Here is a 16,329-nt window from a genome sequence, read left to right on the forward strand (position 1 = left end):
TCTACAGGGTGCAGTTGCTTCAGGGAATATCTACCTGCTCTGCCAAGGTCTCCTCCATAGGTTGCAGATGAAATCTCTGCTCTCACCAATGTAGCACCTCCTTCCCCTCCTTCCTTAACAACTTTGCTGTTTGTGGGGTTGTTTCTGATACTTTATCCCTTCACTCTTCACTGTTGTGGAACATTTCCCCCTTCCTTAAATATGTTTTCCAAAGATGCCACCATCCTAGCTGCTAGGATCAGCTGTGTCCTGCTGTGGGTCAGTTGGAACTGACTGTATCCAGGGCACGCCCCTGGCTGCCAAGACCTTGCCACCTGTACTGAGTACAGCATTAAAGGGAATAATGTTGCTCAGTGTTTTTACAGTGGTTTGAATTTAGTGGATGAGAACTGCTGTCTGTCTACAAGCATCTTGATCTGTAGTTGGCAACAATTCAAAAAAAATATGAGCTTCACTATATTGATGGTGTCAAATGCTTTTTGTATGTGGATAAATGGGTTTCTGGTTAATGTGCTTGTGATTTAATGTTGTGAATGACTTTGCAGGAATTAATGATGGAAGCACCGAAGCTGCTATGACTTTACTTGCAATGGGTGATCCAATGTTCCAGTTAAAAACAAGCACTGAAGGTATGATCTGACTTATGGAACAAAGCCTTGCATGTACTTTCTGGGTCAATCTAAGGAGAGATGGAGCAGTGGCTACAAAGCTCTTCCATGTGCTGCTGCATAGCAGGAAGTCAAGAGTCTTTTATGCTTTTAGTCCTGCTGAATTTTAGTGCATAGTAAGACTAGGCAGTGGAAGTTGGCTAGGAAAAGGAAGGAAGGCACCTTACTGGATACTGCCAGCTGCATCACTGGGCTAGAAAGATGTTTGAGACCTGTTTTAGGAAGGACATATTTAATCTGGCCACAGATTGGACAAAAGAAAGGAATCTGGTTTAAATGACCATAACTCTCAATGGTCTTTTCAGGCCTTTAATGTGAAGCATAGCTTTTTCCACATAACTATCTACAACCTGAAATTACCTGGGTTTAGTCTAGTATTTTATAGACTTACTTACAATTTATTATCTGCTTTCATTGGTTGAATGTTAGTGTCTGCATTTTTACTATGAGAAGTATGATTTTAGGACTGCATTTACCTGGAATTTGAATCTGCATCTGTGAAATAGCTTTAGGTGCATGGCAAACCTGAGTTTTTTATATTATGCTTTTCTATTCTGTTTATTGTTCTAACCAGAATGGACACACATGTTACCTGCTCAAGAAGAACTGGACATGGCCAGTAGCCTTGTAACCCACACCTACTCCAAACATAATAGAGCTTCTTGTCAGTATTTACTTTCTTCTACCAAGGAACTGTTTCCCTCTGAGGATGAAAGAAACATTAATGTAAAGGATCAAAGCACTGGCACAGGAATAGGTGTTGAAGAATATTTTGAGAAAAATGCTACAGATGCCAGGTTAAATTACTATTTCATTTCCTTTAGGGATAGGGATCCTTTGACACTGCTTACTTTTGCTAGGTTCTTTTTGGCATTTTTATTAAATTACAAGCAGTCTTGCTTTAGCAAAAGTTTCTCAGTTTTTGTAATTGTTATGTAATTTGGAAAACACTTCTTGCCTCGTTCGGACTTTTGTGAGATGTTGGCATATAATTTGGGGGAGGTAGAATTTGTTCTTCACTCCTGAAGTTGTTTACTCTGATGGGGGAGAAAAGAGTGTTTGAACTTAATCGGTATGGATTACCCTTAAATACCAGGCTCATTTTCCCAAAGTACTTTACAGCTAATCAGGGGAGGGCAAATGGCTTAAGTGTCACTGCTGCTGTGGAATGTAGATCAAAGATTTAGAGCAAAGGGATGTCAAGGAACCAGTTGATATTCAATCATTATGGTTATTAATTCTTTATGGTTTTTAATTTTGTTCAAGTATTTGTGAATGTGGAAAATGATGATGGAACACCTTTTCAGAAAAAATCTGCTGGTGATCATGTTGTATTACTTGAAAGGCTTTGTCAATTGCTTGAAGAAACTATCAGATTATACTCTGAAAAATTATAATTGAAGATATTTTGTGATTATTAACAAGAATTTACTACCATGTGATCAGTGTTAGATTTCAGATCTTCTCATGTTTAAATATTTCAATTACTGATCTTTTCTGTAGGTAGGGACCCATTTTAGCTTGCAAAATGCCTACCTGTTCTGATTCCCAGATGATCTTTATTTTTTGTTTTGCCAAATAGTCTTTGTCTCCTCTGCCATCTGCAGCCTGTATGTCAGGTCTTAATTGTCTCATCTACTCCATCTCTCTCTTCTCTGCACTAACTGTCAAAAATCAAAAGCTATATTGATGGCCTTTTTGTTTTTACTTGCAGTGATAACTCTTTGCCTACAGTGAATAGTATGAGACTGACAACAGGCAGACTCCTGAAGCCTGAGCCACCCTTTGGAGTATTGAGGTCCAATGAAAACATAATTCATAGGTCACTTAATACAGCTGTACCTGTGGAACAACTAGAGCAAGTTCAAAGTGGTAAGCCTGTTTCTTACCCTATAGTTCTGAAAATGGTTTCTTCTGATGGATTCACATCTCTTTATGAAATGAAACTAAGATGAAAATCTTCACTTTCTGTTTAGATTCACAAATGATGCATCACCACTGTAATGTAGGGTATCCATTTATGGTATAGTTTTATACATAAATATACCTTTCAGCATAAAATTAAATCTGAATAGCATTTTTCTGTGCAGGTCTTAAATCACCAGAAAGCCCTTAAATTACTGGACTGTGTTACAGAAATACAGTACAGTACAGTCTTTACTAATGTTTTTCCCTTCTATTAAAACTAGAAGGAGAGGTATGCAGTTACAATAAAAGGTTGTCTTCAATCTCTTTATTATCTTCATATCACTGGCAAAATGCCCAACATATGAAAGGCAGATGAGATATGTGTATATGTCTTACATTAAAAACCACATATACACATATATATACACAGCAAAATTGTTAATAATTTTGTAGTGTGTTTGTATATACACATCTAGATATATATATACATTTTATATGCTTATATGTAAAAGTAACACGCATATACATATGCTTATATGTAAAACACATATACATACACACATGCACAAATTAATTTGAATTATTTTTCTTATATATTTTAGAGTCTACAGTCCTGAGAGGTAATGTGGAAATGCAGAAGGTGGAACTAGAACAGGTCAGACGAGCTGCACATGATTCTTCAGTTCTTCATGATTTTGCAACTAGCAGTCTGGAACTTACTAAGCAAGTAGACAAAACTGAGAGGTAGGAAGAATCATCAGTTAATTTTGACTTCATTCCTGAAGTCTCTTAAAATATGTAGCTGAAGTGCATGTATAGTACATATCTGTGATGGAAACAGTGTGCTAACAGATACTCTGTGTGTTTATGCACCTAAGTGTACAGTTCAGACTTTTTAAGGTTTTTTCTCATGCTTAGTGTCCTACAGCTTTTGGACATAACTTATGTTTGCTGTGTCAGAACTTAGTAAACACCTTGCTGCTTAATTGTCTCCCATGAAACTGCATCTGAAAGGAATTGTTAAGGAGTTGATCAGTTTGGAAACGATGAGCTTGTAAGGCTTCCTGTTTGGTCATGCTTTTAGTAGTAAAGTCTCCATTAGTGGTCTTTTTTCTGAAATACTTTATGTAGACTTCTTTGCAGATTATGCATTCTGTTTTCTCTGTAACTACATAAGCTTCATATTAAATAAATAATTATACAGAATTTAGCCCATGCACAGGGTATCTTCAGTTGGTTTAAAATTAACTAGATATATACCTTACAGAACAGGAAAAGATACGAGAGATGCTTGTGGCAATTCAGGAGACTTAAGACCTGTAACTGCATCACCAAAACCTGAAGAATCTCACCTTGGACTAGAGGATCGTCCAAATCAAAGTTCTGTGGGTAGACTTCCTCAGGCAAATCCTTGTCGTCCTGAGCACAATATATGCACAATCAACCTTACTCAGGTAAAGAACTTAATTTAATTACAGTCTAGATGTTCTCAGTTTCTGAAATTCTGTAAAGGAAGAGGTTTTCAGTGCAAATGTACTCACTTATTTTAAAGATTTGGTACTTCAGCTGGTAAATGAAAGCTTTTTTGCATGGGCATAACCAAACAGTATTTCAGACAAACTTAATCTTTGCAAGCCTCAGTTTATAGCATTTCAGCAGTAAGTTATAGATAGATAGATAGATAGATAGATAGATAGATAGATAGATAGATAGATAGATAGATAGATAAGCAAAATTTTGAGCAATTTTTTTTAAGAGTCTTGATGGAGGAATTTACCTAGGACTTGTATTCATTCAGTCTGACCTCTTACTGTTCTATTTATTAAAACTAAAATTAAGATGTCACTGCTGGACACATATTTTCATTGTCAACTTCACTTGCTTTGTTTAAAACAGACTTTATCCTTTGCTGTGCTCTCTCCCATTTATTTCAAAACCCAATTGTAAGCTTTACACATGTATTATGGACAAACTGTCTTTCATATCCATTCCTTGGCAGTGGTTTGTGTATCCCTTTACAGTATAAACTAGAAGTATCTTAATTCTTCGTGAGAGAAAGGTTCACTCTCAGTTCCCTCAGGTTTTCCAGTGTTGCTTGAGAACAGTGTACGTGCAATTACAGTGGAACAGCTGTTGGATAGAGCTTGTTTCCTCAGTGCAACCTGTTGGTATGTCAAGGCTGATCTCATATTGGAACAAGGTGCAAGAATGATTTGGCTCTTACAGGTCTGGCAGTGTGAGAAGAGGCAACTTTCAGTAGAGTATGCCTGTTTTTAGCAATACATGCTGTAAAAGTGAATGGATAGCTGAGTTGAAGAGCTTGGTGCTTTTCTTTGCCACTCAATGGTTTTGTAACTTTTGGGGGAGTTTGTTTTCTTAATGCCACTGAGCAATTTATTGTGTGAGTCATCTCTGACAGAGTTATGCTCTAGGAAGTATAAATTTGTTTTGACAAAACATCAATATAGACAATGAGCTGCATATAAATTTTACGTTGCCCAAGTGTCTTTTGTCTTTGTCAGGCTAATATCCTTCAGCCTAAAATAGCTAGAAGTAAAAGCGTACAAATGCAATTATGATGATGTAATTAGATTTTTTTTTTGTCTCTTCAGCATCTGAAATGCTTTGTTTCTTTACTGCTTTCTGGAGTTATTTCTCAGATTTATTAAGCTGTTTTATTTCAAATGTGTTATTTCTAGAATGCAGCTTGGGCTCAGGACGCTCAGCAACAATGTATAAGCAGCACAGAAGAGACTTCAGGTATAATGTGCTAATATTCTAAGTTAGCAAAAGCCCACACTTGTTTATCTTGTGGTTATGCAAAAAGGAATATAAAAAATTTAAAATGCTTTCAATGACATTATTGATTAGTCTATTTCATTAACAAAAACAATGACCTGCAGCACAGTGCCATTCCCTTCCCTAGCCTCTTATTAGATTTCATTAACACAAACTAACTTGGGAACTTTTTGAATGACACTTCATTAAGTTTAAATATCAGTGGAAACAAAACTACTTGTTCTCCCTTCTGTGAACTACTGCTCCATACCTCTTGCTTGGTTAGAGCCCTTCATGAGCCCCTGACTTCTCTGTAAAAAGTTCAATGTAACAGAGGGAGAGAAGCTGTGTAGTTTTCCACTGGCTTAGTGAGCTATGGTGGTTCATGAAGTTGTGGGGTTAATGCCAGTGTCAGAGTTGTGTTAAGTAGAAGGTCTGGACTGTGCAAGTGTGGAGCAGGGGAGAAAGAAGAGGGGAAGAAAAGGAAAGAATACAACCAGCCTTCTCTCTTTAGCTGTAGTGAGTCAGCAGATAAACTCCTAACTGATAAGATGTGATGAAAGATATAAAGGTGACTGCTTTTCTCTAAAACAAATTGAAATGGAGCTGGTTTGGAACAAATACTTCTGTAAGGTATGGGAAAATCACTGTGTCAGAAGCCCAGAATACTTACTTCACATGGAAACGGCACTCCAAAGTTGAAACTCCTGAGCATGTGTAAAAGCTAATACTTCTTTGTAAACATCTGTTGTTATGCTCTGTTACTGCAAGGATCTTGGGACGGAGCATTTTAAATCATCTTTAATGAGATAAAGAACCAAAGTGAGTTGAGGTTGGAATAACAGTAGCTTTACATCATCAAGAACAAGAACTGTCTTAAGTAATGGAGCAGCACTATTGTTTTCTATCTTTTGAAAACTTTACAAATGTTCTCTCCATAAATTAATTCTAATGGATGGCAGTTGGCAGTTATTTGTTAATGTCCATGTTCTGGTTTCGGCTGGGATAGAGTTTATTTTCCTTCTCAGTAGCTAGAATAGTGCTGTGCTTTGGATTCAGTATGGGGTTTGATATGAGAAGAATGTTGATAATACACTGATATTTTTAGTTGTTGCTAACAAATCAAGGACTTCCATGTTCCCATATCTCAGTAGTGTGCAGGTGCACAAGGGAGCAGAGCCAGAGCAATGGACCTAAATTGGCCAATGAAATATTCTGTATGACATAATATCCTGCTCAGTATATAGATAAAGTTTGTTCAGGAAGCTGGGGCACTCTTTTTTTCTGGGATTACAGTTTCAGGATCTCTTGTTTGTACATTCTATTATTATTGTTACGGTTATTACTGTTATTTTATTGCAATTAGTAAATTGTTTTAGCTCAACCTATGAATCTCCTTACCTTTACCCCTCCAATTATCTCCCCCATCCCCTGGGGTGGGGGAGGGTGAGCGAGTGGTGGTGTTTGGCAGCTTGTGGTATTTAAACCATGACAGTCCATCTCTTGACTAAAATTTTTATATTTTTCATATATTAAACTCAAGACTATACTTCTCATGTCCTCTTCTGCAAGTCCACAGTGAGGGGAAAAATCCTTGAGCTTGCTGTCAAAACAGCGAGTCCTGCCATTTAAAGAACTAACTCTTAATATCTGACAGGTGCAATTAAAGAAGGTCATTTGACCACCATTACACAAGTTCAGTTAAACTGCAAATTGTTCTTTAATGCTGGAACACCCATTTAAAAAGCTCCATCCCCACTAGGCTTTTAAATATTCTTTGTTCTGAATGGTAATTAGGACTCCACTGCACTGAATAGGCTCCAGGGGGTGATGATGTGTATCTCATCTAAGAATAAAGGAGGCATATTGTCTCAAAAATATCCCCAGTGCCTTTTTCCATGGAGAAATGAGTGCCCAAAATTTAATTAGTCAGGGTGGGGAGGGCATGAAGAGAACAGCGTAATTTCAAACTTGAATAATAGATTTTTGTTCTTTATTTCCCAGAAAAAAATAAAGTAGTCAACAATGATCACAGATGTCCAGAGGAGGAACAGACATTCATTTTAACATTGGTGGAAATCCCAGCTGACTCAAAAGAGTTTGATGCATCTGCATTGCTAGAACAAACTTCAGAACCATTACTACCAGCCCCAATACTTATCAGCCCAATAAATGCAAGTGAAACAAGTGTGACTGAAGTGGAGAGGTAAATGCTCTGTTTTGAGCGAAGTGAAAGAAACTTTTTGTGAGCCTTGATTGTTTCCTGAATGTGTATTAGAGACTAGAACTTCTCAAAAGAAGAAATGTGAGAGGAAATAATTTTGGCAGACCAGTGAGAGAATTAAGCAGACAAAAAGGCCTCTCATTAGATTTGAGAAAGATGTCATTGGTGGTTTAAAGTTAGTGTTTTAGTCAGCTATGATTTTGGTGTCCATCTTAATTTTGTTTTATTCTTTAGGGCAAGTCTTCCTTTTTAGTAGAAGTCATTTGTTCATCCTGAGTCTATTCTGCCATGGATAGTTAGAATAAAAAGTAATTGAAATGAAAAACCTAAGCATGTTTCATTTTTACAGTACTCCGCTTTGTAAAGTAACTGTTTATTAATTGCTTTTCCAGATTTTTAGTGTAGATGGTCTTCTGGATAACATGATAAACAGTGGACATAAATTCAGATAGTCTAATGAGTTTGTGCCATGTTCAAAAGGCAGAAGAGCTGGAAAAGCAAACATTAATTAGTCAACAGAACAATAGCTGGTTTGAAGTACTGCAATACAAAGGGGTTGAGTTGGTTTTTTTTTTACAAGGAGTACTCCTCAGTCCTATGTAACAAAAGTGTTATTTCAGTGTTACAGTTAAGCTTAATCTCCTGGTCAGTTTGGGACCACAACCCAACATCAAAGGAAAAAGACATTCTGAAGAATAAGAAAGGTTGCAAAGTTGTAAAAACCCCTATTACTATATTAATGTAAGTCCTCAGATCATAACTAGAGATGTGATGCAGTTCCACATCATTATGGAGAACCTTTCCCTGTGACATCAGGTGTTAATGTCACTCACATAGTTATTGAAAGGATAGGTCTTTTGAGTTAATTTTGTCTACACAATTTAAGAATTCTAACTCCTTTGGAACTACTGATGATAGACAGAATTCTGACAGGTGGAGTTAAAGTAAGTACATCTTCGGTCTCACTGTTCCCTTACTGCTGTACCCGACTTCACTAGCCTCTGCTGCTTGCCTAGATGTCTTGCTGTCTTCAGAGATTATACTGGAAGGTGTGTGGGGGTGTGTGGATGAAGATTCAACTGTGCATATAAGTAATACTGTATTTCAGGATTTTCTAGGGCAGTTAATTAGTTGTCATATTTTTACATTTTATGAAAATATCAAGTGGAGTTCAAATAGAACAGCTTCGAAAGTAACTAGATTAAATTGTGACTAGAAGAACTAAATTCTCTAATTCAAGATAGCACAGCAAAATGTTTCTTGGTACTAAATAGTACATTTGAAGTTAATATTTGCATTAAGAAAGAGTATCACCATAAATCTGTGTGTAATTTCCATACAGAAATGTTATACAAAGTAAATTTTGGCTTCTTGTATGGTCACAATAATGACTTTATATATAAACAGCACTGGATCCTTGACAACTGCAGCTGATGAATTTGGTGCACCTTTAAACAGCAGTACGAGAACCAAACTACTAGAGAGTGCATCAGTAGAGCCCATTCCAAATTTGCAGACAGCTCAGAAAAGGTCAGCTGCTGAACTTGAAGAGAATGATTTTCCTCCTGCCAAGAAAACTCTGTCTACTGTTGTTGTGGAATGTAACTCAGAAACCACTCATAAGGTGAGAACATAACTTGGTAAGTGAGTCTTTATGCATAGTGAGGATGCATAATATGTTATAGAACATTTTAATGATGTTCATTGCTTAAGTGTCACTTGCTTAAAAACGTTTTTTCTGTACAACTTTAAAGGAAAATCAGCACCACTAGATTGTTTTTTATTTTGAACTCTACAACAGTTTTGGGGCTGTTGATTTAGTATTAAGTTTTTGGAGAATCTGTAAGTCTAAGCCTGTCAAGGTTTTTTTATTAGGTTTCCAGGTAGGCAGACTAATATGGTGTCTTACTTGGTTCATTCACAATCTTCCTGACAATGACATTGCAGGATGGAGAACTCTGGATGTATATTGGATGACTGGCAGACTATCTAGGTTTACTGAACAATGTTGTTATTCCTCATGGTGTCTGTTACATGAAGAATTTGTTAGACACGTTCCTACCATTTTCTAAAAACATTATTTTAAAAGAAAAAGCTGCAAATAAAAACTGGCCAGCATGTTTCCAGCTTTCCTCTGTGCTTTTAGAATATGACCAAGCTTGTGGCAGTGACTACCACAGTTTTTTGTGAGTAGGCTAAGACTGTGCAGTGTATCTAGGTGAGGGAATGGGCAATAATTTCCCACATGATTCAGACAGCTTTTCTAGGAAGGACTGGATAACAATTCTCTTCCTTTTTTGATCTCTCATCTTAACATGCTTGTCTTGAGTCATTTGTCAAAAGAACACCTTGAAAAGCCTGCTCAGGAAATTAGTTAAGTGATGAATGATACGGTACTGAAGATGTAGTCTTCAGTATCACTCCTGTTCTTAGAACTGTAGATGAGTGATATGACTTAGTGAACTTTTTATTGCCTCTTCTATATTGAGAGAAATGGAGAAATAACTTTTTTTTTTTCTTTTTTAAATACAGGGTTTTTCAATTAAATCCACAGATGCTGCAAGAATAGCTTCTGGTAGGTAAACTTAAACTTGTAAAAAAAAAAAAAAAAAGAATGTAAATGCTTACAGTTTACCTCACTGTTTAATACTGGTTGTTGTGCTAAGTAGTCCTGTCTGAAGCTATCCTAACATAAAAGTAGAAACGAATTTTCCCAGTAATACCCTAATACCACCATTGCATGTTTTCTGCTATAAACTAGATGTGTGAATTAAATAACTGGCTGTTAATTTAATAATGGTTCTAAAAACATTGCTAGCTAGTCTGTGAAATTTGGGAGATTTTTTTTGACTAAAACTGATACCTTAAACAAATATTTTCACTTATTGGAGAGCACTAATAACCAAAGGTATTAACTGATATTTTAACCATACTTTGTCAAAATAATTTATTTTTATTTTGTATTTGTCTTTTAAAAAAAAAAAAAAAGTATGATGTAATTGTTTGAAAGCTTAATCTGCCTCTGAAGAATCAGAAGGAAAGCAGAATTGCTGACAAAGCAGTCTTTAGCGATCTGAGCCTGTAAAGGGTTTGGAGAACTACTTTTTGGCCCTGAAAGACGTAAAGGGAAATTGTAGAAGCTTAAACAGCTAGATAACTTGACTAAATTCTGTGGTGTGCTGTAAAGGATGGGATGGGGAGGTGGTGCTGTAAAAATGACACTTCTACCTGCTTTTCCCCATAAGATCTGTAAGGTCTGACAGACTTTAAAAGTAGGCTGTGAACTTTAAATACTTAGGGGTGACTTCAAAAAATAAAACTGAAAAACTGACAAAAAAGCTGAACAGAAATTCAGCCCTTTGCTTGTAATGGTGCAAGCCATCTTAAAATCACACACATCTTTTGGGCTGTTGTGTTATCACTGAAGTAAAGTAACTGAAGTGCTTGAATGATTCTCAACTCGTTTTACAGAGAATCCTTTTCAAAACGCAGAGGCTTCAGCAAAGGAAAAAGTAGTTACCTCTGTGTTGGTGTCTGAGTCTCCGTTGCCACTGGCTGAGAGAAGCCATCCTGAGACTTTGAAGAACTTAGGGAAAGCACCACTTGAGAATTCAACATCCAAACAGCAAGACGAGGTGATGTCTAGATTACCCTCTAAAAGAAAAGCAGAAGTAAGTGGACAAGAAAAGCAGGGGGATGTGCATGAATCTGGACAGTTGCAACATTCTGGAAGCCTAGCATCATCTTCAAAAAATCCATTACTCAGGTATTTATGCAATGTTTTGTCAGCCTGTTATGTAAAAAAGACCTTGTTTCCATATTGAGTTATTTATATCCTTTTCTGACTTACTACAAGAAGGGCAGTACCACTGTTTGTGACCTCCACGGCTAAGAGTTACAGTATCTATGTTCTTCAGCGAATTAGAAAGGATCAAAGTGTCTGCTTTGAAATTTGAATGATTTTATTGATTAGGTGATGAGATTGACCAGGAGACCCTACTGATGTAAGTTATGTCTGTTTAGACACTGACAGATGTCTCTTGTGAGGCACACATCTGTTGGCTATGATATGGATTTAGGATAATTGTTACTTTCCTTAGTTTAGCCTAATGTCCTGATATATACACCTATCCACTCTTTTGGTTTTTTTCCTTCTGTCAAATAAGACATGTTACTGGTACACTGGATTTCTAGGACTAATTTAGGATGTGTCATTTCCTCAAAGGAATTTTACTCTTGACAGCTCAGAGATTATTCCTCTTATCTATCTGTCGGACTGTGGCTTTTTAAATACACCATTCTGTAATATTTGTTTAAGTGTTTGAGTTCCTGCTCTCTATTGATTTTGCACTCACTGATTTTGATTGTGGTGGTCCACTGGTCTCTTCTGATCTTGTCTGCTCTTTCATTATGCTTCTCTGAGTACCAAAACAGATATTTTGTACCACAGAAATTGGGTAATGATGCATTAACATCAGAATCCTTGCCTGAAAGTTTATTTTCTAAGTTGTAAACTCTTAACAACATGAAAAGCTGATACTCTGTGTACCTCCTTCATCACTGTGACTTCTGTAAGTTTACTGGTACTAGATATGATGCTGTTAACAGGCTGAAACCCTGCAACAGGTAGTCTGCTGTGGCCCCATCCTTGGGAATAGGGTTCTTTTTTGTGCTGATTACATGAAGAATGTGCTTTTCTGTTCTTTAGGAATATGTCTCCAGTCCATCTTGGAATCTCTTCCTGAATATCTGGTAGCTTGTTACATGCTCTGGTTCAGTAGCAAAATAGGTTCTTATTTTCAGGGTTGGAGATTGTCAGGAGTCTCTGACTCTTCGGAGAACTTTTGTGCTGGAATATTCAGTAATTAAAAAGTTTCTCAGAAATACTTTTTTTCTTAAAATTTTCATAGATCTCAGAGGTGTGTTTGTTTCCTCTGTAGTGAATTGGACTCCTGTAATACATACTTATATCTTTCTTTTACGGAGCAATCCTGACACCCCTGTATTTGTTTTGAACAGGGGTGGACGAAAACCACTGGGATTTTTATCTTTAATTTGCAAAAAGAATAGTTCTGAATCTGCAGAAGATACCAAAGTGAATAGAGGGAAGATCCAAAAACCTCGGATTGTGACTCCAAAACGAAGTCTCAAAAAATCCAGTCAATCCACTAAGGATGATAGGGAATCTTGTTCCCTTCCCTCTACAAGCACATCGTCATCGATGGAGTATGAGAATGTAGCTGCTGATTCTGCCGTTAGGGTATGTGTTTACTTTTGCATGCTTTTGCATTTCTGAGGTGTGAAGAACAGTGAGTTAGTTGTTCCAGGAGCTGGTAGGTGGGATTGTAGCCTTTATGTTTCGAGGGATATATCTGCTCCAGTGAATAAACTAAACCCTGACTTGTGCACGTCTAGGAAACTTAAAAGGAAACTAAGGTGGTTTGGTTTTTTTTTTCTCTGCACATGTATATACTTGTTTCCCATTTTCAGTAAACTGTTGTTTTTTTTTTTTGTCTATACTTCCTGTCTAAATTGGAAGCTCAAGTGCATATATGTACACACATACATATACATACACACACACAAACAGATTACGACTGTTAAGGGCAGTCTTTTCTTTTTCTATTAGATTCCAAGCAACAAGCCATCTGAGAAGTCACCCCTTTGTGCTAAAGATCAAGAGAAGGAAGAAGAGCCAACCAGAATCTCTGAGTACTTTTTCAGTGACATCTTTATGGAAGTTGATGATTCAGAATAGCAAAATGGCTTTATAAAAACCTAGAATCTGAGAGTATAATGCAACAAGAAAAGAGTATTTTTAAAAAGTTTTGTTTTGTTCTGATATTTATTATGCCACGCTTACAGTCAGCCAAGCTGTTAGTGAATTCCATAAAGATGAAACGGATTCCTTCTGAAGCAACCTCGATAATTCTAAAATGTTGAAATAATCTAAAGCACTACATTGACGTCATTGGACCAGACCAGCAGCTGCCGGCTTAGTTTCACTTGTTTAGATGCTGATAATGGGTGCATGACTTTCTTTGCAGAAAAGTGCAATGAAAAAACGCTTCATCTTGTGACAAGTATCCCTTTGAATTTTAATGCTAAAGCTTGTGGTACTGGCTATACAATTTCTTCACTTCTTTTTGTGAAGTATGTTACATTAGTATGTTAGAAGGATGAATGGATTTTTTATGTATAGTGTAATCTCTGTAGATCAGTATGCAAATACTAGAAGCAGTGTAGTAAACACATAGATATATTGAGCACTTCAGGTATTTTTATTAGCATCTCCAAATTAAGTATTTTTAAAGAGTTTTTAATTATATAAATTAAAAGATCCTAACCTGAAAAGCCAGATGGGTTTAGTTCCTTAAAAACATATTGAGAAAAGCCAGATGGGTTTAGTTCCTTAAAAATATTTTGAGAATAACTGGAACAACAATTTACTAAAAGATGCTATGCAGTGTTAATCTTTGCAACTGTCCTATTGAAGTGGGAAGAAGAGATTGTTTCCTAGTATAAATGCTAATTTCCTTCGCAATTTGAAATCAAGGGGATAGATACCATTACTTTTCCTTGGGTTTTGTGTAGGTGTTGGTCTAGCTGCTGCCTTCCTTGGTTTTCCTTGTGCAAAGTAGCACAAAGAGATTGGATTTAAACCAGGACTATACAGTGTGGTTGCTATGAGGATTTGCTACTTTGAAGCATTTGAATTTGAATGGTTTTCTTTGTTGCATGTCTTGTACTGTAACTTGATATAAAATGCTGTTGTAGCTTTAGATTTTAATGTAATTTTACTTCATCAAGAAGATTGTCTTGATGAGGCAACAAGATTTACGCAGTCTAAAAAACAGGTGATCACAGAAAGATTCAGTATTTATTCTGAAACTCCTTACAGAAAAATGTGTGTAAATTTAGGTAGTCTTAAATATTTATCCTCTTAATACTACCAGGTACTTTTGCAAAACAAATTATTTATTATGAAAGTGAAATGTTTGAACACTCTCTGAAGAAATGTTCAGGCCAAAGCTGAAGATACAATGATTTACTGGCAAGTATTTTCATATAGGTATAGTTAATTTTAAAATACTTGATGAAATTTGAGAATGTTTGCCTTTTTGTAAGTTACTGGCAAGGCTTTTGAAGGAGCCTTTAAAGTTTTGTCAATAAGGAAGAATACACAGAAAAGCTACTGTTACTGCAAACTGCTACTTTAGCAGGCCTCTGCCATTTGCAGCAGTATCTTCTTGAGGCAATGGAAAAGGGACTGAGTCCTTGTGTAAAGTAACTTGCTTGAAAGCATACTGTCAACTCTCCCACCCTCCCACCCCCTGGGAAAAAAAACAAACCCACCACCACCAGTTTCTGTTCAGACAGTATCTTGTGCTTTGCCTAATACATTTAATTTGAAATGTTTATTTAAATATTGTCTTACTGTAAACATTATGAAATAGATTAATCTATACATAAAGCTCTGTGTATTGTATATTCTGTAGATACTATTTTAAGTATGCAAGTGTTTAGTTCCTGATACGTGTGGCATGTTTAAATCACTTGCACGGATAGAGCCTACAAATAGATTTATGGGGAGTGGCTATAAAATAATTGCCCAAAGTACTTTTTGAGGTGATAACCATTCTGCATTTAGTTGTGTACATTTTAGCTTGCATTCATATTACAAGGGGAAAAAAACAACCACCTATTTCAATACTAAGATTTAAGGTGCCTTATCTACCTTGTTAACTGGGGCTACATCCTTTTCCCTGCAGTAAATTGTGCACTTTGTTAGAAGATAATTTTTTAAGGAACAAATTAAATTTTAATAGAGATAAGAAACTTTGTGGTGTTTCTTGTAGGGAAGTTTTATAATGGTGAAGCATGTAAGAAAAGATTGCTGAAATCTCAATGCCTATTATTTTAGCATTTTTACAAAGATGTGGCTTAAGACTGCTTTGCTTGGAGTTGTCTAACACCCTGTATCATCACCTGCAAGCTTTTCTTTGAAAAGTAGTCGTAATCTGTATGTAAATTATGTGAATAAATTATTTTATATTACCTGTGTTTCCATTTCTTATATTATCAGCTGCCATTTAAAAATGTTCGCAGGTACAGTAAGTGGGGGCTAAATGAACGGCTGAAGTTCTGGCTGCAACCCTGGAATGTGTACAGGCCTGCTTATATGGTGGTAACAGACTGATTACACTTTCAATGGGGGCTTTGTGTGGTTTTGGTTTTGTTTTGGTTTTGTTTTACAATAGAGCTCAGAGTTTTCAGTGTCTGGCTTCCCAGTGTTCTCTCTGTAAATACTACAGCCTTTTCAAAACCAAAATGAAACTGGAATGCTGGAAAACAGCAAAGCTTTCAAACAGAAATTAGCGAAGAGATTAGATTTTGATTTTTAAAAAATCTGCCACTCTTACTGTAGCATCTCGGCAGTTCTGCAGTTAATGACAACCCCCCAGCATTTCTCGGACTGGCATTTCTCGGACTTTCCGTGTTGCCCAAGTATGTAAGCCTTTCTGCAAGTGGAGCGTACAGTATTCCTTCACAGGGCGTTCTTTAGCGTCATCTTGCACCGGGGGCCACGGGGACCGAATGGCGCACCTAGTCGGGGTGTACTGACGCCGATCGGTGGAGGGGAAGACTTGTGCTTTTCCCCACCTTAATTCTCGAAGTACCAGCACCCCCCCGAGCGGCAGGACGGGGCTGGCCGAGTCGGGGCGCCGCACCCATCCCGACGGGGCCTCG

At 36.8% G+C, this 16,329-nt stretch overlaps 1 protein-coding gene across 1 annotated transcript in view; it reads left to right on the forward strand.

Annotated features, from left to right (window-relative positions):
- BDP1 (B double prime 1, subunit of RNA polymerase III transcription initiation factor IIIB) overlaps positions 1-13,971 on the forward strand; it is a 59,888-nt gene extending 45,917 nt beyond the window's left edge. The window contains exons 32-43 of the mRNA XM_026866485.1: positions 546-629; positions 1,243-1,465; positions 2,383-2,540; positions 3,179-3,320; positions 3,844-4,030; positions 5,276-5,336; positions 7,359-7,560; positions 8,986-9,202; positions 10,111-10,153; positions 11,050-11,344; positions 12,598-12,838; positions 13,208-13,971. Coding sequence (XP_026722286.1) covers positions 546-629; positions 1,243-1,465; positions 2,383-2,540; positions 3,179-3,320; positions 3,844-4,030; positions 5,276-5,336; positions 7,359-7,560; positions 8,986-9,202; positions 10,111-10,153; positions 11,050-11,344; positions 12,598-12,838; positions 13,208-13,336 — 1,982 coding nt within the window. The 3' untranslated portion in view covers positions 13,337-13,971. The remainder of the gene's footprint in view (positions 1-545; positions 630-1,242; positions 1,466-2,382; positions 2,541-3,178; positions 3,321-3,843; positions 4,031-5,275; positions 5,337-7,358; positions 7,561-8,985; positions 9,203-10,110; positions 10,154-11,049; positions 11,345-12,597; positions 12,839-13,207) is intronic.
- The last annotated feature ends 2,358 nt before the right edge of the window (positions 13,972-16,329 follow it).

Source organism: Athene cunicularia, assembly GCF_003259725.1.
Source record: "Athene cunicularia isolate RWA chromosome Z unlocalized genomic scaffold, athCun1 chrZ_part3, whole genome shotgun sequence".
Taxonomy (NCBI): domain Eukaryota; kingdom Metazoa; phylum Chordata; class Aves; order Strigiformes; family Strigidae; genus Athene; species Athene cunicularia.